Below are 24,935 nucleotides of genomic sequence, written 5' to 3'. Positions count from 1 at the left end.
CACGGCGAGCTGACGAACCCTCACGCCCCTGGCTCAACTTCCATTCTGAAGCTTACATAGAAACAGGAAACAGGAAAGAAAAAAAAAGAAGCAGCCATGGCCAGACCAAAACGGCCTCCTGAGGATCGGCGCCGCCACGAAACCGACTGGCCGCGACCATGAAAACGCAGCGACGAGCATAAAGACGGCCTTGGGGTCGCGATCTTCGGTTTCTTGTTTTATCTCGTCTTCTTTGTCGGGCACCTGTTCTTGTGTTCTTTGCCTTGTTTGACCCATTGCTTCTTTCTCTTCTTTCTCTTCTTTTTGTCCGGACGCGACGCCAAACAGTCATTGAACTTTCTATCGGCGAGGCAAAGGTTGACGGGGTCAATACTTGCTCAATTTTCAAACCACAGGCCACCTGGTGTGAGCCTTCATCTACACACATTCTTAATTCTCGTTAATTATTATTATTATCATCATCGTTATTCGTCTTATTGGCCTCGCCTCCCCCCCTCCCCTTCCTCCCTCCCTCCCTTTTCTTTGGACATAACAACTTTGGTGTTACCCTTCGTTGTATATTTGCCCAAGATGCATGCCCAGTCTCTCATCGTGTACATCTGTGCGCTCTTCGCCTTTGCCAGCGTCTCGGCGGCCGATATCCAGAAGCGCTCCTTTAGCGTCAGCAGAGTAGCGAACCCAAACTTCACTGGGCGAAATGGACCCCGCGCGCTCGCCAAGGTGTACAGGAAGTTCCTTGTGCCGCTGCCCAAAGGTCTTGAGGAGGCCATGCACGCGCAGGACAAGAGGCAGGTCGCTGCTGCCCAGGCCAGGAAGAGAAGTCCCGAGCCGTTTCGGCCTATGAGGCTGAGGCAGCCGGGACGAAGAGGACTGCTGGACGACTTGCTGCAGGGTCTGGGCCTCGAGGGCGGGAAGCAGAATGGCAATAAAGGTGAACAGAATGGGAACCAGGGCGAGAATGGAAATAAGAACGGCAACAAGAACGGGAACCAGGAAGGGAACCAGAACGGAAACCAGAACGGAAACCAGGAAGGGAACCAGAATGGGAATCAGAACGGAAACCAGGAAGGGAACCAGAACGGAAACCAGAACGAGAATGGAAACAACAACGGCAACAAAAACGGCACAACTGGCGCTCCTCCCCAGGGCACGGCGCCCGGGACAAACCAGACAGGAACGGTAGAGGCAAAGCCAGAGGTCAACGATGCCGAGTACATCTCGCCTGTCAAGATTGGCGGCCAGACGGTCAACCTCGACTTTGACACGGGCTCCTCGGACCTGTGGGTGTTCAACACGCAGCTCGGGACGGGGTCTGGCGCCGGCCACCGCGTCTTCGACCCGCAACGGAGCCAGACGTTCCGGCTCATGCCGGGAGCGTCCTTCAACATCTCGTACGGCGACGGCTCCGGGGCCGTGGGCAACGTCGGCACAGACGTGGTCGACGTCGGCGGCGCCTCGTTCCCCAACCAGACGGTCCAGCTGGCCACGGCGGTCTCCAAGTCGTTCGTCGAGGACCAGAACAACGACGGCCTCATGGGGCTCGCCTTTTCCAAGATCAACACGGTCAAGCCGGTCAAGCAGGCGACCTTCTTCGACAACGTCAAGGACTCGCTCGCCGCGCCCGTCTTCACGGCGGACCTGCGCAAGGCCGCCAGCGGCTCCTACACGTTTGGCACCATCGACGAGTCCAAGTTCAAGGGCCCGATGGCGTGGATCCCCGTCAACACCACCCAGGGCTTCTGGCAGTTCACCAGCGAGAGGTTCGCCGTCAACGGCGGACAGCCCAAGACCTCGACGCCCGGCGGCCAGGCCATTGCCGACACGGGCACCTCGCTCATGATCGCCGACCCCGTCATGGTCCAGGCCTACTACGACCAGGTCCAGGGTGCGCGGGTCAATGCCCAGGATGGCAGCGTCGTTTTCCCCTGCAACGCAAAGTTGCCTGACCTCGACGTCGACATTGGCGGCGTGTACATGGCCAAGGTTGCCGGGTCGGACATGGTCTTTGCGGACCTTGGCAACGGCGGTAAGTTGACTGTTTTTCGGTAGTACCTTGTTGAAACGTGGAGGCCGTTTGCTAACGATTGGGGCGGTTGTCTAGAGTGCTTTGGTGGCTTGCAAGTCAGCCCGATTCGCAACCTTGCCATCTATGGCGACGTCTTTTTCAAGTCGCAGTTTGTCGCGTTCAACGCGGGCAACGCCAGCTTGGGCATGGCTCCTCACGCGTAGATGTATATATTTATATATATATGGTGTGTGTGTGTGTGTGTAATACAAGGATAGAGCTGGGACTATATTTTCCGCCAACTTGGCCGTGGAATAGAGAGGAAGAAGAGGAAGAACATAAAGGCTACGGGGTCGGATCAAGGACTGACGACGGCATCCAAATGTCATTTGCCAGAAACACCATGGGCTGAGAGACCGGCGCTTCGCAAGCCACCGAAATACAGCAAGTCAAATAGTTCTAGAACATGTTTTTTTTTTTTCACAATGCCATCCGTTTGTTGAGTGACACAAGTAATCACTAGGCACCTGCAGAAAAGGAACAAATGGTTGGCCCGTCGTGGGCTGGCACGACGTCGACACTTCCATGTCATTCATTGCCTCGGGACCTTGGTGCCATTGGCCTGCTCACCACGGGCCGACTAACGCTTGACGCTACTTGACCTGTACTAGGCCGCAAAATACGTCTGCCTAATCAACCAAGCCAATGTCATGGTCTCGCGCCCCGAGGAACGTCTGGACTAGCGAGACCTGGATGCTCACTTGACGAGGTGGCGTCCTCCCGTGAGACGGGACAGGATTTCCGCCTCAGCACCACTCAGCTGATGGCATCGTGTAGGTTTTGTATAAGATGCCCTCTCTTGTCCTCGGAAAACAATTGCGCCCGCTAGAAAACCAAGTCACTCTAAATTACAGCATGGTTGTACAAGTCTTCACATCAAATAGTTTCGCGCCCCCGATATTCCTTCCAGTCACTCCAGAGGCCCCCTCCGCATCGGAGCCAATTCCCATTGATCAGATTTAAACATCCGCCACCATCGGCACCAGCATGGGCTCTTCGCAGTCGGCCACCACCAGGCCCGACGCTGGCCAAGAGGCCAAAAAGTCAACGTCCCTCTACCGCAAGTACCAGGACAAAAAGGGCCCACGGCCCATCAGCGACGACGACATTCTCAAGTACACGGGCAAGACGCGGGACGAGCTCAAGAGCTGGGCCGACGGCCAGCCCGGCGTGGGCAAGAACCAGCTCGCCGGCAAGCTGGCGGTTGGCAGTGCAAGCGGGCTCGGCGGCGTGGCTACGGGCGCAGGATACGGGGGCTGGGGTCCCAGTGCTGAGCCGCAGGGCGCGAATCGCGGCATGAAGTTTCCGCCGGAGCATCACGAGTCCCAGCCCAAGGTTGTGGACGACGACGACGACGACTAAGTGAATAGGTGCATGTGGGATGAATGTGTGTGTGCAGTGTCTACTGTGGATGCATGGATGCCTGCATGGGCGGAAGGACGGGTCGAGTAGGTTAGCACAGGTCTGGACTTGACGGAATGCCATTGACTACGTAGTTGAAATGGAAACATTTGATGCTTTATTGGTGCGCATAATTCCTTCGTATCGAGAAATGCTGGAGCCTAAATGCAGCCGTGGCGTGGCTGCATCGCCAAGGAGCACATCCGCGATGCGAATGCAGCCGCCGACCGCCCCAGGTCACAGGTGTAACAAAGAAGCAGCCTTGTATCCAACCGCCCCATGCTCCGTACAACCCATCGCAAAGACGGGTCTGGTTGCACAAGGCGGTGCTTTTCTGTTGTCGTCGAGAGTGAAGCGAACCGAGAGGTGGCCCGCCTCATGCCCGCCTGGCAAATGGTATTATGTAGGTATGATTAGAATATTCAAAGCAGTACAGCGTAACAGGCTTCCTACGTCGCTCTTGCTCCCAACTCCGTGGCCAACAGCTCAAAAATGCAATAAACCAGAAAAGAATGCTTGCAAATGCCCATCCCAAGTCTAACTCTCTCTCTCTCACAGAACCCCCCCACCCAGGTATAAAACGAATCTTGGCCGTCTATCAAACATATTGTCGTCCAGGCCCAAACCATCAACAACTACACATGATCGGCACTAGGAGTCCATAGCATGCGTCCTTTACAGACGTGTTCTTGGGCAAAGGACCTGTACCGCTCCAGAATGTCCGTTTGCCCAAGTCCCTCGGATTGATCTTTGGAGCTGTAATAAGCGGCTACCCCCCGTCCATCCGCCACAGCGGCTATAAAAAAAACGCTCGTCAGTCACTCCACGTCGCAAGGTTTGGCAGAAAAAAAGCTGCTTCACTTACGTCGACCTATTTTTCGCGGCATCGTCACGGCGAAATGTCTCTCGGCAGCAGCCCCAATCGGCTTGGCGGCATTGATGTCTTTCCCGGTCATGGCCACAAGCTGGGTGCCCATGCCGAGTTCCTGATAGTTCCACAGGTGAAACTTGTACTTCGACAGCTCCCCCCTTTCCAGATTCTCGAGCAGGCTGTAATGCTGCTGGGCGGCAGCCATCCACTTCCAGCTTCCCTGGTCCTTGTAGGCATCGTAGACGGTGTGGACAATGGGCGTATTGTGGAGGAGATGATCTGTCTTGCCCGTGACCGGCAGCCAGAGATGCTGTCGGCCTGCCGGGGGGTTCCATTTGGCCACGTCGAAATCGGGCGGCCCTCGCCAAGACGGCAGCCGAGACGGGCGCCAGTTCATAACCCCCGACTCGGCTTCAACAGGCGTCCATGTCTCGTTGTCGGGCAAATACGGCTTCACGGCCCCGAGGCTCAGGTGAAGCCAGCTGCTCAGAGGTTGGTTGACGACGTTTGCGGAAACGAGGTAGAAGTCGGGTCGCATGGCCCTCGTGTGCGCCATGGACAAGATGGTTTCATTCTCCATGTAGACCTGGCAGGGAGTTAGTACTGCGCGATTTGACAAAAAAAAAACCTCCCCTCATCTTGCAAAGCCACGTACAATACCCGAGTCGATTTGGATGTACAGCAGGTCGTCTTGGATTCCGTCGTAGGCGCTGGCGTCGCTCCCCTCCTGGTTGCGCCAGGAGTAGTGCGTCTCCGACCGGACAAGCTTGTCGAGAAATTCCACGTCGCGCGCATCGTCGGTTTGCCGCAGCCAGATAACCTGGTCCAGGACGCCGCCGTTCTTGGCCAGATCCCGCTGCTCGGCAAAAAAAGGTAAGTTTAGTCTTGGGAGATGGGCGGGCGATTAGCTCGTCTTGGCATGCGGACGATCAACGAACCTTGAGATAGCAGTCCAGGATGGACGCCTGCTGCCGCTTCTGATAAAAGACAAGCCCGACAATCTTCCTTATTCTTTCGCGCTTCTGCCACTCCCGGACAACAGCCATCATCTCGGTCCTGGAGACGAAGCCATCCCGGTCAATCTGACTGCCGCGCAGGTCCGTCACCGTCGGTAATTCTTCTCGAAAAAGAAGGAGCAACACAATGATGATGCCGGCTCCCACGAGCCACCGCTTCAGCAGCAGCAAGTTGGGTGGCATTTCGCCTGCGCAAATCGAGAAGCAGACGGGACGGGGATAGAGTCACACAGGGGGGGGACCAGGTCACATTTGATCTTTTTTTTTTTTTTAAATTTGCCATGGGAAATCTTGCTAGCTGGTTAAATGACCCCAGAACACCCGGGCCGGGCGTGAAGAGCATGCATGACACCGACCAGACTCCTCGAGGGCCCTGAAAGAGACACAGCCGCAGATCCCCGTGGTGCAATTTGGACCGTCTAGATGACGCCCATTGGCCAGCCCCCGTGTGCATTGTTGTACAAACTTGGTTCAAAGAGGCGCCTGGTTGGAAGCCCGCGTTTCACTCGTCCAAGGAAATCGACTAATCTCCTGAGGGCAACAGTCGGCGTCCGGACCCTCCATGGTCATGACATTTCGAAATTCGCGACCCGTTTGCCCCCCTGGTCCTCCGTCTGGCTCCTTCCTTTTGTTGTGACTTTTGAGCACGGACGATTTGCCAGCTGAGCCATCTCAATCGGGAGTCGGGACAATACGTCTTCTGCTCCGTTGTACGTACATGTATGTATGTACTTAACACGATGCGTGTACAGACGGTCTACTTTTCTAGTCTCCCACTGTCCTTGGCCTGGTACAGCCTGATACTGTTTTAGATTTTACGCTTACACGATACTTGTATCATGCGTGTAATTTCAGTTGACTACAGAGCGAAACAACTAAAAATTAATTAATGTATGTACTTAAGTAAGTATGTACTTGGCATTTTCCGCATTGACCTGGGCCAGCCGCATCATTCATGCCACAAACACCAACGAGCCAGTCAGGTACTTCTGTCGTGCCTCGACTCCGTTGCAGCGAATCGAGAACATGCCAAGACAGTTATAAATCCGCAGTTCAATCAACACAGTCTAGCCTACTTGAGTAGATTCTGTCGATTCCCGTCAGGACCATTGAGTGCCGAAACGCGGGGAATCAAAATGTCTACAGCATCTGGCAACCCTTTCATGCGAGCAAGGGTGCCTGCCACGCATGGCCTGGCCTGAAGTTTGACCTATATTAAGGGGTGAATTGTTTCGCTCGTTAGTCAAGTGAAACTACAAGCATGATACGAGCATCATATAAGCGAAAAATCTAATAACACAATATTAAGCTGTACTAGGCCAAGCATAGCATAAGACCAAAAAAATAGAAATTAATGCCGCGCCACGGCCCATTGGCCAAGGCCATCTCTCGCTAGCCTCGGCTACCAGTATCATGGAAGTAAACCTTGTATATTATAGTGACTTTATGCCCGTGACTCACGCTGAGTCACGTTAAAGACCTAAAGTGCCCATACACGTAGTATATCTGTGAGGTCTGCCCTCGTCCGCATTCCAAGGCAACCCTATTCCTCTCCATTTAAGTCATTCTTGTACTATCAAGACCCAATACAACTAATCGTGAGTCCCTGCTTCCACACATCTCCCACAAGCACTACAACCGCGTGCCGACATCGCTCACAGCTATCTACAATCAAACACATGCATGGCTTGGCCTGTATGATACAAGAACAATGGCAATCGTAGGTGTAAATTAATGTCCGCAGGTCGTTCGTTGGCGTCAATCACCAAATTGCAAGCACGTTTTACGGGGAGCCAAAAGCAAATGTGCTTGATATTGCAATATATACCATGTGACTCAGAATCACAAATTTACAACGAACCAGCTTGACTCTAAAGTGACCCGTTAACCACTACATTCAGTGCCTACCCAAAAGTACATGCATACCAAAAAAATATGCCCACCAGTGGTCAAGAAACAGTCCCCTAGCCCAACAAGAATAAATAATAGTCGCTAGTCATCAAGTCATAAGTACTGGAGGGAAGGTTGTTTGGGTGGAAGTCCGGGCTTGCTCAAGCTGGGCAGCATAAAGAGTCGGCGTCTAGGGGATATGTCCTGTGCCCTGTTGGCCCTTGATTGGCCCGTCAACTCCACATATCGTTATAGGTTCTGTGATGGACGCTTCCGGACCGTGGCGCATTACGGCTGCGGCCTGTGAAAAGAACGAGTTTGTGCGAATCGTCGTAGCTCGAATCAGGGCTCGTGTCGGAACATGATCTGTGTCGGCTATATTATTAACCTTTACTCGGAAGGTTTCCAGCATTCTATGTGCAGCTTCAATGTGCTCTCTTTCAGCTGCCATAAGAAATAGATAAACCAAGAAGTTTCCACAGAGAATTAGCTGAGATCGAGCATCTATCATACCAAACAAGCAAGTTGATTAGAATACTGATTGGGAAGCAAGAATCCACCGCGCTAATTTTCCATGTGAGAAAGTGTGACTTACGACGACCCCAGAAACCAGTAAGGTCACCGGGGTTGATACTGACGAAAAACTCTGTGAACCACAGAAAATCCGCAATCGCAAATGGAAACCACTGTCTCAGATTAGAGTTAGGGTCCGACTTCGCAGCTTTAGTAGCAGGGTGCATCAAGGCTCGATAAAGAAGGACCTTTGTTGCGTAAAAAGTCAGATGAAGCGGGCCTAATTGTTCCAATGTTAGCCCAGATAGATAATTAATTGTTCATTTTTTTTCTTTCAATCTCACAGTTATAGCAAGAGGTGGCAGGTTCTCTATTTCGCGAAACAACCAGACAAGAGGGGATCAGGCTGGGCCAATCCTTCAACTTGTCGTGTATGTCAGCGAGTTGGTTACGGGACGCTATTCGTTGATGCAAGTCTGCCGTTCTCGTGTCGACTTGACTAAAGTTCTGTCAGTACAAATGCAACCCTTAGAGAAAGGGAAGCTGGCTTACAAATTGCTGTCAATGACGCCTCGCAGTAACCGAGTGATTTTTACCGTCTCCAAAAATCGAGCACCTGATGCGACATCAAAGGACCAACTCGAACGGTCAACAAGATGTTGCAATTCCTCAGGTACATCTTCATCGCAGCGAAGATCATCTATATCGAGCATAGTAGTGTTGTACGAGGTTTCGCCGATATGAGGAGGGTTGCCGTGTGAAACCGCAGCCCAGCAATCTGTTACAAAGGCCGCCCACCAGAGCTTCTTCCTCAGCTTCTTTTCGATAATCTCCAAATTCCAATCGCCAGGATCTTGGTGAAGCCCAATCAGTTGCGCACATGCGGTAGCTTGCGCACTCAACGTGAAAGTTGACGGCGCTTCCATCGCATCGATGGAAGGCGGTTGGACGTGTATCAAGAGCAAACAAGCCTGCAAAACAAAGAAGTTGGGGTTTTCTATTTCTCTGCGAAGGGCTCTATGAGCCTGATCGACAATCTCGTGTTGCTCCAAGGGAAATCGGTCCCCACGGCGAGTGCTGGGGTCCTCTGCCCAGAAGACAGATGCGAGAGCGTACACCGCGCCACGTAGACATCCTGGTATCGACTTTCTGTTGCCTGCATAGCGGCGAAGGAAGCGAACCTTGGATACTATTGGCAAAACCGGGTGCACATGCTTGAAATACAGCGCGACGAGCACGTCAGCGTGCGGCCAGACTTTTGTCTCGATGGCATCGGAAGCCTGTTCCCTCGTTTCATTGGTGTGCTTGGGGTGACCCATGGACAGAAAAAGGAAATGGAGCGGGAGGTCGTCGACATCCGAGCCGCCACGGTGCAGCTGGACTACATTGGCGTCAACGGTTGCCGTCTCACTTAAGATGCCATAACTAAAGGCATCTAGAACAAAAGGGTCTTGCTCAGCAGTACGACCGAGAAAGTAGGTCGCTCTGCCGGGATTATCTTCCAGTGTATGAACTGAGCCTGCGCCGCTGATACATGACGATTCCGGAGAGTTCAATGTAGGTTGTACAATATCCATGCTTGCAGCGCTGGCGTCTGCGTCCAGTCTTAGCCGGCCCCGGGGGCTGGCATATGACAAGTAGCTACCAGAACTTGCTTCATAGCCATAGCCTGGGCGGGGAGAGCAGTCACTGGCTGCAGAAACGGAGACATTGGAGGGTGAAGTGATAGGTCGAGGACTGGACTTGATGGTATTCGGGCTGGCCAAAATGTCTGTTGCATCCCGTTCTCCAGAATCACCAGGGCCAGAGTCGGGGAAAGAATGATCTGCACCTGCAGGCTTGGAAGAGTTCGTAGAGCCACCCTCGGAGCCCGATTGCTGTCGTAGTAGCGGCCCATCTGTAGTCGACGTAGACTGGCATACTATCCCCCTACTCTTACAGAAGGCACCTTGATATAAAATTAGAATATTGGACACGTGGTTGGCGGGTTCATGCGCAAATCTCGTAAAGTCAGGGCCAAGGTTGAGCCGAAAGCCAGCCAAGATGCAACGGTTATCAGACTTACATGGAGGCTCCGTAGTGATAATGCAAGCAGTCTTCCGGCGGCGACATGCATCGCACGGCCGACTCTTTCGACTCCTCCTCTCTCTGGGTACACCAAAGGTGCTTTGTATCACAAATTTGCGGGGGCGGCCTTGACTTCCTGGGTCAGAGACGCCCTCGGACCGTTCACCCGAACCACGGGCATTAGCATGGATCTGGGTCTGAGCTTGAGCCTGGACTTGAGCATGAGCTTGAGGGTTCACAGCAGGGCCGGGCGCATGTCCCGGGATATTGGAGCCAGAGCTGTCACCGTCCATGGCCGTGACCGAGTCGTCCGGCGCGTGCGGTTCAAAGCTTTTGGCGTCAAAGGCGTCACGTCGGCCTATCGATTGGATCCGTGGGAAATGTTTCGGCCAACATTCTCGGCAAAAAAAGGACAATGGGAGGGTCACGGGTTGACCGATGGGACCAAATCATGATTCGTAGCCATGGTGGAGTCTGGTCTGTAACTGCCAGATGATGGAGAAGACAGAGCTGTCAAATGCAGGAATGCCGAACCCTGATTGGCTCACATCCCACGGTTGATCTGCGGGTGGAAAGAGCAGCACCAGAAACCTGTTGTCAGTGCCAGATGGATGTACTCTGTACGGAGCCGGAAAAACCACCGTTAGGATTGGTCGATAGCTCCGTACAACATGCCCAATTGGTCTAACCACTGGCTTTGGGATTCACCTACGGAGTAGGTACGTCCGTACTTTGTACAGAATACTGCATTGCACATCATATCGCCATTGACCATCAGTTTGAACCCCATGGCCCATCAAAGCCTCAAGTCTGCACCAGCAAGTGCGACGCGCGGACATGACTGGTCAGCCCTGCGAGACCTGGTTCAAGGTGAAAAGCAAAAAGTTGGCCGAAGCTAGTCCCAACCACCACAAGTGCCACCACGTTTCGGTTTCTTCGCCCGAGAGTTTATTTCCGGATAAACTCAAACAGCAATATACGCTTCGTTGGAGCAACAAGAAGCCCGATCACTCCCCCGGCCAACTTTACCCCGAAATGTGTTCCAGGCTCCTGGGTCGGGACCGAGACCATCGACAGCATGATACTGTGATCCTTGCTTGGCATTAATCTGGATCGCACCGACGAAAGCTTGACAAGTGGGGTCGGGTGTAATGGAATGATATTACATACTTAGAGTCGGATCCTGAACGATGCTTCACTGGGAAGTAGATGTCTCCAATGGAAAACGAGAGCTGTCCGTCGGTGAAATGATCTCCCCAATTGGCGCAGCCTGCATTGATTCATGCAGGGCAACAGCTTCGGCACTCCATAAATACGACGATCTACTCTACAAACCCTGTGCTTTCAGCTCTACATTGAGCTCTGAGCTTCCCGGCCGGCCATGGAACTAGGTACAAGGGCATCCTGGGCAAAGTCGGGCAGATCTTGGCGGGCGTCGTTGCTGTCAAGTATGTGGTTGGAACAAAACCACAGGCAAGTTCCAGTCATCGGCCAACTTTCAATGCTACCGCAAACTTCATCCACATAGGTACAAATTGAATATTCCCAGGGATACTACTAACAGTCATTTCAAGCACTTAGTACACAGACGATAAGACATTAATTTACAGCCGCCGGCCAACTAATAGGTCACCATCACCCTATCCAAGGCAAAGAAAGCTACTAGTAAGCCTAAACGCATAACGTCCAATTTGATTAGGACAGCAACTAGTTTTGTTCCGTCCAATGGGATGACCTACTATATCAGTGTTCCAAGTCTTGGCACGATTGTCTACACTTGCCCATAATGCTAAACGATAATAGGATAATAGTTGTCACCGAACCAAAGCGGTAGCCCGCAACCACCTTACTAGTCAAGTTTTTCACTTGAGGCTTGACCGAAATGTCCACACGGAAATCCATGGTTCATGCAACGCTGGGGGTGGCCAAACAATTTATTTGGCTTTGGTGCTCATAGAATGTCCAGGCAAGTCAAGCACAGCAAGCATCAACTGTCGAAAACGCTCGATGCACTGTATGTAGGACAGACCGACCATTGCATTTGCCCCATGTCTTGTACAATTGGCACCGAAGTGGTTCTTCATGCATCTCATACATGATGCAAGTACGGGCCTGCAGCATCGCCACAATACGAGGTTGCCCGACAAGAACCAGTAAGTAATATTGCAACAGCATGGCATGTACATGCATGGAGACATCTTCCACGAAAGTGCGACGAAGCATTGAAGGATTGTACCATCATCAAAAGAATTCTAAGGAAACCACATCCCTTCGTGGAATCGTCGGCATCAGTTCTGCCGAGCATAAGCCCTTGCTCCACACGTTCCCCCTCTTGTGCTGAGCTCCTTGTCGAGGGACTGTTTTGGCTGCCTTTTGAAGTATGGACTTACTGAAGATATTGGAATGCGCATCGTTATTGGATAATTTCACGTGTTGCTTGCAGGGTGAATGTAGGTCATGGTCGGATACCAAAGACATTGATTCACTCCACCCACAAACAATCTATGCCCAATGAAAGGGTATCGTTAATACGTGAAACATGTGCCGAGATCGGGGCCAAAAGATGGCAGAGCAGACTACGAGTCAGTGGGAAACAAGCTTGTCATCAGCTCCAACCCTCCCTCTACAAACACGAACGGCAATTTAACAGGAGGCAATAGTATTCAAATCTGGGTGCCGACTATTAATCAAAGCAATATTTTGAAACGAATGGCAAATATTCCAGCTGCAAAAATAGTTCCAAAAGATCGACTACATCGTATACATTTGCCCTCGCCGATTGCTTAACGTTTAGATAGCATTCTGCTTGGCACGAAGGTCGAAGACCTTGAGTGCCTCCTCGGCGGCCTTGAGACCACTGAGAGCCATGGCACCGAATGTTGGGCCTATTGGGCAAGGTTAGCTTTCAGGATTGAAAAGTAGTATGCATCACGAGTCAGGATTAGCATACCCATGCGGTTGGCACCATCGACTTCGGAGAGCTCCATGCCACCAACAATGAGACCAGGGACGATTTCACGGGTGTTCTTGACAATGGCATCTTCGGCTGAGTTCATATCAAGACCCCGCATGCCACCGAGCTTCTCGATACGCTGCATGCTAACGAGACGCTTGACACAGAAAGCACCCATGGGACCGTCGTGGCCGGTGGTGGAGATGATAAGAGGGGCGTTGATGGTGTTGGGGTCCATGCAGGACTGGTCGTCATGGTGCATGGAAACCAGGGTCCAGTTGGTAACGACACCGGCGATTCTGACGCCCTCTTCCGAGGGACGAGTGATCAGATCCTCAACGCAGGTGGCGTTGAACATCTTTATGTTGGGCAGAGACAAGACTTTGGACATGATGGTGGAGGTGAACAGGGCGGCGTGCTTAACAACCACGTAGTTGCCCTCATCTTCATAAGGGACACCAATCTCGCGGAGGAAAGCATCAGCCGGCTTTCTCATAACCATGGCGGAGAAGAGCTGTCCGCCCAGCCAGGCACCACCACCAGGAGAGACGGAGGCCTCGATGATGCAAATCTTCAGGTCGGGACGCTGCTTGCCAAGGACATAGGCAGCGCTGAGACCGCAGGATCCAGCACCAATAATGACAATGTCAGATTCGGCATAGGTGTCGAGGTCCTTGAAGTAACGGCGGGTCATGGCACGAGAGACCTGACTCTCACGAATGGGAGCAAACTTGAAGTTGTCCCACTGGCCCATCATTTCTTCAATCGTCTGGGCGTTGTTGGAACCAGCTTTGACGGCGAGCTTAGAGCTAGAGGTCGGAGTCACGAGCTCAGCGACCTTCTGAGTGGGAGAGACGGCAGCCGGGGGAGACATTATGGATCTACACAAGTTAGGGCTGTGAGGGACGGCTTATAAATGGGGGGGGGAGCATGATCCTTTCGCTGGTATGATCCAGATCAAGTTCAGGGCCGTATAATCTCAGCCACCCTCCCCTGCTTCGACCCCATTGAGAAAGAGCAAAAAGTTTTTGCACATAATCGCAAGGCGCAAGGCAGAGGAGAAGGCACCGGCTCATGCAAACAGACATTACCTGAAGAGAGATGATCATAGTTGGATATACTACAACGCAAGGAAGCCATGATCGCTGCCAAATCACGAGGTGCGGTGTACCGGTTAAGATTCAAGTCTGGACCTGGGCGTGTTAGAAGCAGTTCTCTGTACCTATTTGCTCAGGGAGGCATTTCTCAACAGACAAGTTTGATGTATAGTGATGGGGCACAAAAGCTTTGGCTATCGATTTGACTTGGGACCGACACAAAAATGTAGGAAAACAAGATTCAGAAACGTCGACGCCAGAAGGAGGGGTCGGGTGAGGGATTTTATATGCATTCCATCTCATAGCGGGGTACAACAAAAGTTGCTCATCTCTACACACACAGAGCTATGTACTACTACAACCACAACAGTCATCATCACCAATGCCGTTGGCCACGAGCCGGTGTCCAGCTCCATTCGGAGCGGGGCTGCCCGCCTTTTCCCGGTACTTGCCGTACTGTCGACACATGAATTTGACGCATAACAATTTTACCGGCTCTTGTTGGGAGCTCGATAGACACTGGTTGTTCCTGAGCTGGTGGCTATGGAGCTTGGGAGGGGCCCTGATAGCTAGAGCGAATCATTGCGACTTGGATGGTGTGAAGGGTGTTGAAGCTGTGGATCTGGAAGTTAGGTGGGGGCGAATCGAGATGCTGCGATAGTCGTCAAGACTCAAGGCTCGAGCCCTACGGAATTGGATTGTCATCAAACTGAGAGCAGGAAAGGAGCTACATGACAAGTGGCGCCGTCCAGAGCGGGAGGCCGTCATCGTAGGGAGGTGGTGGTATGTAACACGCAACAGACCGACTTATTATATATCAAACGATGGCAATGCGGCGAACCAAATATAACGACAGTTCCGGGCTCATGCCTGGGCAACTTCTAGGATGGTCTTGACAAATCGCTCCGGGTCATGACCAAATCGGCCCAAGAACAATCCATCAAGACCCGACTTCAACCGCTCATACAGACCCGGTCCTGCACTCCCGCCGTAAACGACTCTGATAGTTCCCTGCCTTGACTTTACGCAGTCGAGCCGTCTGATGCCTTGGACTACTTTGAGCACATGGTCCTCGGCAGCAGGTTGGCTGGCACCAATCGCCCAGACGGGCTCATACGCCAGAGCCACCTCTGCTGCGGACGGTACAGCAGCAAGAACAGCCTCGACCTGAGGTCTGCACTCATCAACAGCAACACCAATATCCCCCTTCGTTTGCTCTCCAATACACACCAACGGGATCATTCCGTTTCTGCTCACTGCGGCGGCTTTCTTAGCCACTGTTGCGTCATTTTCACCGAAAAGCCGTCTCCGCTCTGCATGCCCAACTTCCACAATCTTGACTCCGGCCTCGCTGAGGACCGCGGGACTCACTTCGCCCGTAAATGCGCCGCTGTCTTCCCAATGGCAGTCTTGGGCCCCGGGCCATATGGGAACAGGGGAAGACTTGAGTTGACCAATAGTTTCGGTGAGGGACACAAAGTCCGGGATGATGAAGATGTCGACATTGGACAGCGATTCCAAAGAGGTTCTAGAGATGCAGTCCAGAAATCCTTTCGTGACTTCGCGGTTCCGCGAGAGCGAAAAATACATTTTTGCAGACAGGCCGACGAGTCGGCGAGGAGGCGGCGACGTTGCCATTGCGCACGAGAAGCCAGATGCCTGGTAATTCGACTGATGCAGGTTGATCTTGGAGGAAGACGACGGCGAGGATTGAGGCTGCCTCGGGAGAAGTCCACACTACTGCTAAAGATCAATTGGAATTAGGATGAAAGTTTGCCGTTTTTGAGACTAGCAACCCCGGAATTGGGTTCGTGCGTTTGTGCGGGCCGACCGAGGAACGGACGGATCCTCCGGCGCCGGGAAGTTTCCATGAGAGCTTCCTTTCCTTTTTGGGAAAACCGGCAACCGGGGCCGCGAGCCAGCTTGATCATTCGTTCTGTATAAGGTCACAATTGCTTGTTGCTGTTTGAGCATTTCATTGCGACAATTCAAAGAGAGAGAAAAACACGCCGCATGTTGTGTTGTGCGAGACAACCAATTGAGAATCACGCGCGGGCAATTAATTAATCATGGTAATAACTCTGTCTACGCCAAGATTCTTCGAATCTACACAACCACTGCCGCCCCAACCCCAAACCCCGAATGCGTCATTCGACGTTAGCCGTTCTTTCAACCCTCCAAGCTGGTAATCTCGTCAACCTTCTTGGCGCTTGCGCTCGTCGTGTCGAATTCATACCCGAGCCACTCCTTGGCCAGCCTTCGGGCTAGTTCAAGTCCGACCACACGCTCGCCCATACAGAGAACCTGGGCATTGTTGCTCAGCACGCTTCGCTCAACGCTGAAACTGTCGTGGGCGGTAACTGCTCGAATTCCCTTGACCTTGTTGGCAGCAATGGCGACTCCCAATCCGGTTCCACAGATGAGTAGCGCGCGGTCGGCCTTGCCCTCGGCGACAATTCGTGCGGCAGCCGCTGCTCGTAGCGGATAGGCCGTCTTGTCGCTGGACTCTTTGGAGCCGACATCGATGACCTCTGTGACGCGGCTGTCGGATTCGAAATCGCGCTTGATGGCGTCCTTGTAGGAAACTCCAGCTTCCTGTGGCCCTCTTTGTCAGCTTGCGTCTTCATTTTGGTGGTGCTGTGCTTTTGCCGCGACCATCGTTCACTTACATCACAGCCCATAACGATCCTCCATGTTGGTGACATTGTGGTTTTGAGCTCGCTGCCGATTGGGTGAAGAAATGAGACGAAATAGAACACGACAGGGAGGATAATCGAAAGACTACCAGTCAAATTATTTCGTTCCAAGTAGTAGCAATTATCGAAGAACTCGACAGGAAAGGAGGAAACAAATACGTCTTGATGAGAATTCCCCTCCAATCGCCACCATGCCCCGCCACGGTCCGGCTTCGCCAGCATGTCTTCGATTCCCCATGTATCACCGCAACGTCAATGAACCCTGGCTGCGCCGATTCAATCTTAGCTTCTACTGAATAAGACGCCCTGAAACGGTCTGGACAGCTGGGTTGGTGGTGGACTGTCGCGTCCAAGCCGTGGGGTGACAATGGCGGGTTTCCAAAATAGGAAATCCGACGCTATTAGTCCCTGAGACGAGACGCGAACTCCGAGAAGTTTGAACGTCATGAGAACATGATTGAGGGGCAGAATATGCGGGGACGTGTAGAGACATAGCAAACTATGGATATTGTTTGCGGGAGCCGTGTACGAAGGCAGGACTAGTCGGTGATAGTAATCGACCACATACGGCGGTGCCATGGAACGGTATCAAGCCCGTTCTAGCAAACGCCACCAGGGACAGGGAATTCGCATTATCCTGATTCAAACAAGCTCCGAAATGCGAAAGAGCTCCGTGGTCTTTTTATCAGCTTGATTCTGCCCAATGTTCCTTGTCCGGAACGGTCAATCTCTTTGCATTTGGTAGTCAATTGCATACTGAAGCTGCCATCATGTCCAAACGACACCTCTTCAACTCGCCCGAGGGCCTTGTCAACAAGGCACTGAAGGGAATGATTGCATACAACCCGAGCCTGAGTTTGGACGAAACCAACAGAGTCGTGTATGATTCTTCATACGACAAGTCCAAAGTCAGCATCATCAGCGGTGGTGGTTCGGGGCATGAGCCAGCATGGACCGGCTATGTTGGCACCAACATGCTCACAGCTTCCGTCCAGGGAGACATCTTTGCCAGTCCTAGTACGAAGCAGATTCTAGCTGGCGTGGAAGCTGTGCCAAGTGACAAGGGCACCATTCTCGTCATCACCAATTACACGGGCGATTGTCTGCATTTTGGCCTCGCCAACGAGAAGGCCAATGCTGGTGGACACAACTGTCGCATGATTATTTGCGGCGACGATGTATCCGTCGGAAGGAAGGGAAGCATGGTTGGCCGCAGAGGCCTAGCAGGCCAAATTGGTGTGCTCAAGGTCATGGGCGGTGCTGCTGGAGCCGGGGGGTCGCTCGACGATGTCTACGACCTCGGCGTCGCCTTTTCGCAGCAGATTGTGTCGATTGCGGCCACTCTGGACCATTGCCATGTTCCCGGTCGAACTGAGCATGGCATGCTTAATGACGATGAAGTCGAAATCGGAACTGGTCCCCATAACGAGCCCGGGTATAAGAAGCTTTCCCCGGCCCCGTCGCCGTCGGAGCTGGTCAGGCAAGTCTTGACGCGGTGTCTTGATGAGAGCGACCCCGAGCGTGGCTACGTCAAGTTTTCCCCTGGTGATGAAGTCATGCTTCTCGTTAGCAACTTTGGGGGCATGTCGCATCTCGAAATGGGGGCTCTGGTGGACGAGCTGCTGGAGCAGTTACAGCGCGACTGGAACATGGAGCCGGTTCGCATTTGCGCCGGCTTTCTCGAAACATCTCTCAACGCCCCTGCCTTTTCCGTCTCCGTCATTAACGCCACGGCTGCGTCAAAGAACTGCAGATACTCGGTTGAGGACATCAAGGGGTTCTTTGACGCCAGAACCAACACGCACTGGGAGTCCATGGCAGGCTCCCAGATGAAGCGACGCAGCCGCGGGGCGCAGCTCGTCCATGCTCCGAAGGAAGCTCCCAAGGCCGTAGACGAAAGCCGCGACTTGAAGCTAGATCCGACCGTTCTCGAAGACATGCTACGAAATGCTTGCACACAGCTCGTAGAGGCCGAACCCGACCTGACCAAGTGGGACACGATAATGGGAGATGGGGATTGTGGTGAGACTCTCAAGACCGGAGCCACCAGCTTGATGGCGGCACTCGACGGCGGCTTAGCAAAGTCCGGCTCGGTCGTCAAGGTCTTGGTAGAGCTGGAGGACATTGTCGAGGGAAAGATGGGCGGCACATTGGGGGGAATCCTGGGTATATTCTTTGTGTCGCTACGGTCCGCCGTGGAAAACAACATCGGCATCGCCGCCACGGAAGGCCCTGTGGCTCTTTGGGCAAAGGCTCTGGCTACTGCACTCGGCAGTCTGCGGAGATATACTCCCGCCAAGATTGGTGACCGTACCGTTATGGACACCCTGATTCCCTTTGCCGACACGATGGGCAAGTCTGGATTCAACGACGGCGTTCAGGCAGCTGTCGACGGGGCTGAAGCCACAAAGAAGATGAGGCCTCGATTGGGAAGAGCAACTTATGTAGGAGCTGGTTCGAGTGACGGCCAGGAATTGCCCCCCGATCCGGGTGCTTGGGGTGCCATGGTTGCTATCCGGGGCTTGCAGAAGGTTGCTTCAGGATGAAAGGGGACGACCAAAACACTCTCTCGTCATGTGTACCTTGTAGTTACTGCAAGCCCTGCCATCCCTCTTTGTAACCATTGTATTTTAACACCTAGTTCGGCTACAGCCCTGTCATGCCGAGTTACTATGCAAGTCTCTGTTATAGTACGTCTGAGGCTCTTTGTTCATACATGTACATGTAGCAAATCTGTATGCGGGGTTCGTTGCGCCCTTTTGTTATGACATTGGACAAGTGCGTTGTAAGTCAGTTGTTCGCCTCACTTCAGCACCCCCAGTAACTATTCAAAAGGAGCAACAATTCCGGCGCCTACAGAGGGCCTTTCTTGACTGTCATGAAAGTCAAGGGGCCCTAGGTATTCCGGATCATGTCTCCGCGTCAGCCATCCGAGCAGGTTCTCGCCGCTTTTGGCGCTCAATCCCAACTAACACGCCTACCCGGGGGAAGTTGCGTGTGTTACTTTGATGGCAAAATTGTTCTCAAGCCATCCGAGGACGAAGAAGAATCCCAATGGATCGGAAACACACTCGCCTCTCTCTCCACACTCGAGCCATCATTGACGTATCGTGTTCCCAGACCAATAGCGAGCATTCAAGATCCCACCAGGTACGTCGTTGACGGGTGGACGGCCATGTCTATGTTGCCAGGCCGAAATGAGCTACCGGTTCGATTCGCAGACACGTTTCGGGTCAGCCAGGCCTTTCACGAGGCCCTACGCAAGCTCAATCTCGAGAAGCCACGCTTCCTACGTGGCAGAATCAACCGGTGGTCCGAGGCTGATCGAGTCGTCTGGGGCGAAAAGCAACTGTCCGAGGTGGCCAATGTCAACAAGGAGGTTCTCGCCGTATTCGACGACGCGTTGAAGGAGTATGAGAAGCTGACAAGGCCGCTGCCCACTGATGTAACTCCTCAGCTCATCCACGGAGACCTCACAGGGAACATTCTTCTTGATGATGAGGCGGGGGAGCCACCTGGGATTATCGACATGACATTCTACTGGAGGCCGGCTGCGTATGCGGAGGCGATTGTGGTTGCCGACGGGTTGGCCTGGTATAAGCAGGGCCGAGGGCTGATCGAGTTGTATGTGATGGGCGAGACAAGACTCCAGCTTTTGGTGAGGGCTTTGCACTGGCGGTGTTTGACGTTTTGCATCGACCCCGATATGGATTGGGTTCGGGCCAACATACCCAAGGTGGATTTTATAGGCGCTGCTCGCTTGTTGGGAGAGGTTATTAATGAGGCGTCCCGCTGATGGGATTTGGACAGCGGCCAGAATTGCTACTGTATTGAGCATCAAGAGGTTGTCGATGCTTTTCTTGGACTGGCCCGTCAAAGTGCTCTTCAAGGGATGGGAAGCACGTGAATAGGAGATGGTAGAGCAGGAATGACGGCATGGCTATATACATTGTATGCGGACCTTGGGCATGAAACAAGAACAGAGGATCGACTGATACGGGATCTTGTTATCCTCCTCCCACCACTTCAACGCCCTCGATTGCTGAAGAGTGAGCCACGGGGATGGTTTTGCACCCCTTCATCAACCCTGGACCAAAACCCTATCTCGAGCCTCCCACTCTAAAGCCCGTCTTCCGTCTTGACGCCATCTGGAACGAACCTACCTGTTTTATGGCTTCTTTCAGATGAGAATCAGGTTTATCCCCGGCGCACAAGTATTATAAAGCTCGAGTATCACATCGCCATCGTGTCGGAGAAAGTGAGCCAAGAACGTTCTCGTCCGCCGGTTGACTGGTCATAGGCCGCTTGAGAAGATAAAGATATTCCTCTGCTGACGTTTGGGCAGTTTCAAGTTCTTCCCTGCCGCCGATTCTCTTTGCGCAGTGAAGAAGGCCCTCGATGACGTTGATTGTCGTCGCAAAAGAGAAGCAGGCAGAGCATTCAGCTCTCGCGCAGTTCCAGTTGCCCATCTTCCTGTGGTCCTCTCAAGAGAAGGTTCAAGATACCAGGCACACCGACTCCAAAGTATGCGCTGTTAGCAACTGTCTGGGCGTTGGAGCACTTCTCAACTTCTCCCTACAAAAAGAGTTGGTTGCCATGATCCCACGTCGGGGTTTGTTTTTTGCCAACCAACTCTGCGGTCCTGCTTTGCCGTCGCAGAATTTGGATCTGGGCCAGGTTCCTGAAGCTGGCTGGAGAATGGATAGGTAACAGCCCGAGGCTATCTGACTTGAGGAGCCAAGATATCATGGAGTTCCCAGAAGCCAGATTTAGACGAGAAGATACACCTGAAACTTGTTTTCTGGTATCAGTTGGGGTTCTCTGCTACCCACAGTCATTTTATGTTGTCCCCTCGAGATGTCGCTTCAGCAGATGGTTAAGCCACCGTGGAGTTTGGCAGATCTACGGAGTACGCGACGCAAAATTATCACCAAGGCACAAGCAGGAAAAAATAAAAGCTACAAAGCAGCCTTAGTCAAAGCTGAGCGTGAATGGGAAGAGCCTGCCTATTCTAGTAGTGTTCTCTAGTTATCGACGAGACGGAATGTATCGTGTATCTCCAAAGCGGCCTATAAGTGACAAACATGTATATTTCCTGCCCTTGAACAATAACTCGGAGCTTTGCACCAATGTTTGAATTGTGTTTTGAGTGGCGTTTCCCTATTTCATGGGCAGATTTTGGTGCATTTTCCTCGCAGATATGCGAAGCGTGCACGTATTGCAAGATTTTTTCGCCCAAATAGGACCGATTGCACCGTTTGTTATTGCTTCTTTTTTAGGTCAACTTTCCTTTTGCCGACCCGATGGTAGGGAGATTGAAATTCGGCGCGGCCCAGAACGCACATCGGACGACGTACGTCCCTTGCGGCTATCCCAGCCAGCCACTCAATTTCCGATCCAAAACTCCCGCCGCCGCCTCGCACGCAGGAAGCGCGGGGAAAATAAGTCGCGACGGCAGTCTCAGACAAGCCAAAAAGTGTCTCACTCCAGAAGGACCTTCTGGAAAAGGCCCCAAGGGTTGACCGCCCCGTGTTGTTGAGACAGCAAAGGACGAGCTTCGCTGGGCATAGTAGTAGTAGTAGTACTACTCCGTAGTAGTACTCCGTAGTAGTAGTAGTAGTATCACCGACTTTTGCCATTGAGCACCAGGCAGCAGTTTACAACACTCACGCCATCCCGGGGGGTCTGAGCCCCTAGTAACCACATGTACGTATGTATGTATGTACTGTACAACGACGGTCCCAAGGGAAAAAAGTGAATACTTTTTGTGTGACGGTGCTGCGGTCCGCCCCGCTGGCGCCGGGACCGTTCTGGGGAAATTTTGGCATGACAGGTTGACGAGACTTGGACGAACCATTGACTGGCTGGCTGCTTTTGCCCTTGGCTTCCCCCCTCCCCTTTTTTGTCTTGTTGGTTTTGTGATGTGGGCTGTTGTCTGAGACAATGCATTCCACATGTGCCAGAGATTGACATGCTAGTTAGTCTTTCTGGCGTGGGCACAGAGTGCAGAGACATTGTCTCACGTACCTTGCAAAAGCAACTGCCTACTAGGACTTTAAGCACAAGATCGCCTTTCCGGTGGACGGAAAAGGTTTCAGAGGGGCCAGGGCGGCAGGTCACAGACCATGCAAGAGATGTGAGATGTTTGTCGAGGAAGCCCAGCCCTTCATGTGGCTTTCCTACTCGTCCAGATCCGAGGGCATTGTGACAGCGGCCGGGCGCAAATCATGGCTTGGGCTTGGAGAAAGATTATTTCAAAGCAGACCGAGCCAATTCTATGTGCAAATGCAAAGTATTAACTGGTACACCATCAGTCTTTGCTTTCGTACCGAGGGCGGAATGCTGTACAGTGTACATACTTACATACATATTGTGAAAGCCAGCCTGGGGTTCAACTACACACATATGCGGAGCATGGTGTATATCTGTGTGTATATATGCATGGATGTACGAAGAATGCACACACACACACACACACACCATGGGGCGGTTCTCGGAGCCAACAGCCTCAACTGAGGGAGTCTGGATCGGCCTTGCAGCAGTGAGATGAGCCTGTTCGAGTAGTAACCGCACGGCCGGGAAATGATGAAGAATACAAAATCTGACTCCGCCGGCTAGTCTACCGAGAAACAGAGCGCCAATCAGCCATCTGTTGTGACCAGTGGATAGTTTGGGCCAACCTTGAACTCATACACAAGGCCGTCAAGCATCATCCGTGCATGATGGCACATGCTTGGTGGACATGGAAGGCACCATTCCGACGCCGTACTCCCTCTCCATGCCCGCCCGTATAATACATACGTGTGTATGAATGTATACCGGAAGCCAGCCCTGGCAACAAACCCCAGCCCGGGAAGCCAGCCGCAACTGCAGCGTCTGCTCCCCTCCCCCCATTCACTATCACAGGTTAACAACTTGGGTGAGGGAATGACAAATCCCTCAGTCTTTTTTTTCACTTTCCATCACCCGCCACCCAGCCGACAGAGCCAACGTGCCACCCGAGCCTCTTCGGCCTCGCACTTCCATTGGAGCCGGCACGTATTGTCGAGTGCCCGTGAAGGAAGCATGGTCATGTGTGTGACAAGCCCAGCAGCATATGGGTTCCATCGACGACGATAAACAGGGCGATAGAGTGACAGGGACCACCAGTATGGTAATCAAGGCCAGAAAAGTCCTCCCTACTCTGTCTGTATTGTGACATCTCCCTCCCATCCCGTTGTTCCTCGTGAAGCATATTCGCCTCCGGCCGAGACAAGGACATCGCTTCACGTAAGGGCCAACTGTCTAAACCCAAAGCATCAACCTTTTAATCAGGGGTCAGCCGTTCTGGGGGAGTTCGGCACGGTAAATCAAAACCATCTGCGACCTGGTCTCGACATTCTGTGCCGTCTCCTCTGCCAGATCCCCATGGCCAACTGCCAATCTTTGCCTTTTGCAGGACCTTGAGCTAGATCGTTTTGGGCTGTCCATGCATGAAAAAGTGCGACGACACAACCAATATGTCGAGTGTCCGTCTGCATTGAGTAGCAACCTAGATCAGCCACAACACCAACAACCGCTTTCGGCTGCCCATCTTGAATGCAAGAGAGAGAGAGAGAAAAAAGACTCACACCAACGGGAGTCTTTACTAACCACCGACCGGGTGGGCTTCGGTGTGATATCGTCCTTGTTATTGCATATACTATTATGCTTCTTGGGCGCCAAAGGTCACCTGCTGGCCTTGTCTTCTTCTTTGCTACAAGCCGCCTCTTTGCGACGAGCAGAAGAGCAGGCATGTTCAAGTCAGACGGACAAGTCACCGAGGAACTAGTACTCAGCCGCCGTCGGAATACTAATATGCACGGTGCTTATCGCCTCGCATCTGGACCAGGGATCATCCCGGCACTCTGGTTTGGCTCGAAATTCATAAACATGGCGATTGCATCCGGATGTGCGGACTACGGAGTAGACATACATGGACGCTCTGCAGCCAGGACGGGTGTAGCGATGTGGAATTCGGCCGATAGTGTCGTTGAGGAATTGCTTCTGCCTGGGTGCCCTCATATTGACGTACGTTGCGGCCAACAACTTCCTATTGTCGACGTGTTGTTGGTTAATCCATCATGTTATTGTCCTACCCAATGACAATACGAAGGATGGTTCAATAATAACACTGCAGCATTATTCTGCCCCATTAATGACGTCCGTTCATAGCTGTTGGTATCTACTGTTAGAACCTCGTACTTGATGTGAACCTTGTGCATGACATGGCCTCGAGTAGAAGCTGGCCTAGAGGGTGTCTGTTGGTATTTGGGAGCTGTTCGAAGCACCAATTGCTGTTCCTGTACTTAGGTCCTGTGCTTGGCGTTGTATATCTGAACCTCTTG

General features: G+C 52.6%; 10 protein-coding genes across 10 annotated transcripts; 5 read left to right on the top strand and 5 right to left on the bottom strand.

The window, feature by feature from the left end:
- Positions 1-570: 570 nt before the first annotated feature.
- Positions 571-2,229, top strand: MAA_05546 (Peptidase aspartic, active site protein; the record flags this gene model as incomplete). Its single annotated transcript, XM_007823544.1, has 2 exons — positions 571-2,026; positions 2,102-2,229. 2 exons carry the CDS (start codon positions 571-573, stop codon positions 2,227-2,229), a joined length of 1,584 nt encoding a protein of 527 aa, XP_007821735.1.
- Positions 2,230-3,052: 823 nt separating this feature from the next.
- Positions 3,053-3,427, top strand: MAA_05547 (uncharacterized protein; the record flags this gene model as incomplete). Its single annotated transcript, XM_007823545.1, has 1 exon — positions 3,053-3,427. One exon carries the CDS (start codon positions 3,053-3,055, stop codon positions 3,425-3,427), a length of 375 nt encoding a protein of 124 aa, XP_007821736.1.
- An 896-nt stretch (positions 3,428-4,323) lies between these two features.
- Positions 4,324-5,536, bottom strand: MAA_05548 (uncharacterized protein; the record flags this gene model as incomplete). Its single annotated transcript, XM_007823546.1, has 3 exons — positions 4,324-4,923; positions 4,993-5,196; positions 5,276-5,536. The coding sequence occupies 3 exons, from the start codon at positions 5,534-5,536 to the stop codon at positions 4,324-4,326; spliced, it is 1,065 nt and encodes a 354-aa protein (XP_007821737.1).
- A 1,897-nt stretch (positions 5,537-7,433) lies between these two features.
- On the bottom strand, positions 7,434-10,116 carry MAA_10825 (uncharacterized protein; the record flags this gene model as incomplete). The annotated part of the gene is made up of 5 exons (XM_011412744.1): positions 7,434-7,747; positions 7,839-8,036; positions 8,101-8,255; positions 8,309-9,704; positions 9,822-10,116. 5 exons carry the CDS (start codon positions 10,114-10,116, stop codon positions 7,434-7,436), a joined length of 2,358 nt encoding a protein of 785 aa, XP_011411046.1.
- Positions 10,117-12,613: 2,497 nt separating this feature from the next.
- On the bottom strand, positions 12,614-13,650 carry MAA_05549 (thiazole biosynthetic enzyme variant 1; the record flags this gene model as incomplete). The annotated part of the gene is made up of 2 exons (XM_007823547.1): positions 12,614-12,708; positions 12,774-13,650. 2 exons carry the CDS (start codon positions 13,648-13,650, stop codon positions 12,614-12,616), a joined length of 972 nt encoding a protein of 323 aa, XP_007821738.1.
- Positions 13,651-14,737: 1,087 nt separating this feature from the next.
- On the bottom strand, positions 14,738-15,511 carry MAA_10824 (uncharacterized protein; the record flags this gene model as incomplete). The annotated part of the gene is made up of 1 exon (XM_011412743.1): positions 14,738-15,511. One exon carries the CDS (start codon positions 15,509-15,511, stop codon positions 14,738-14,740), a length of 774 nt encoding a protein of 257 aa, XP_011411045.1.
- Positions 15,512-16,042: 531 nt separating this feature from the next.
- MAA_05550 (Ribose 5-phosphate isomerase) lies at positions 16,043-16,578 on the bottom strand (the record flags this gene model as incomplete). The annotated part of the gene is made up of 2 exons (XM_007823548.1): positions 16,043-16,468; positions 16,543-16,578. 2 exons carry the CDS (start codon positions 16,576-16,578, stop codon positions 16,043-16,045), a joined length of 462 nt encoding a protein of 153 aa, XP_007821739.1.
- A 761-nt stretch (positions 16,579-17,339) lies between these two features.
- MAA_05551 (glycerone kinase) lies at positions 17,340-19,115 on the top strand (the record flags this gene model as incomplete). Its single annotated transcript, XM_007823549.1, has 1 exon — positions 17,340-19,115. One exon carries the CDS (start codon positions 17,340-17,342, stop codon positions 19,113-19,115), a length of 1,776 nt encoding a protein of 591 aa, XP_007821740.1.
- A 365-nt stretch (positions 19,116-19,480) lies between these two features.
- MAA_05552 (ribosomal protein L1) lies at positions 19,481-20,365 on the top strand (the record flags this gene model as incomplete). The annotated part of the gene is made up of 1 exon (XM_007823550.1): positions 19,481-20,365. The coding sequence occupies one exon, from the start codon at positions 19,481-19,483 to the stop codon at positions 20,363-20,365; it is 885 nt and encodes a 294-aa protein (XP_007821741.1).
- Positions 20,366-20,967: 602 nt separating this feature from the next.
- MAA_10823 (uncharacterized protein) lies at positions 20,968-21,279 on the top strand (the record flags this gene model as incomplete). Its single annotated transcript, XM_011412742.1, has 1 exon — positions 20,968-21,279. One exon carries the CDS (start codon positions 20,968-20,970, stop codon positions 21,277-21,279), a length of 312 nt encoding a protein of 103 aa, XP_011411044.1.
- Between the last annotated feature and the right edge of the window lie 3,656 nt (positions 21,280-24,935).

The sequence above is a fragment of the Metarhizium robertsii genome, assembly GCF_000187425.2.
Source record: "Metarhizium robertsii ARSEF 23 chromosome Unknown MAA_Scf_2, whole genome shotgun sequence".
In the NCBI taxonomy this organism is placed as follows: Eukaryota; Fungi; Ascomycota; class Sordariomycetes; order Hypocreales; family Clavicipitaceae; genus Metarhizium; species Metarhizium robertsii.
The sequence above is the reverse complement of the archived record's forward strand: the minus strand, read 5'-3'. Positions and strand labels throughout refer to the sequence as shown.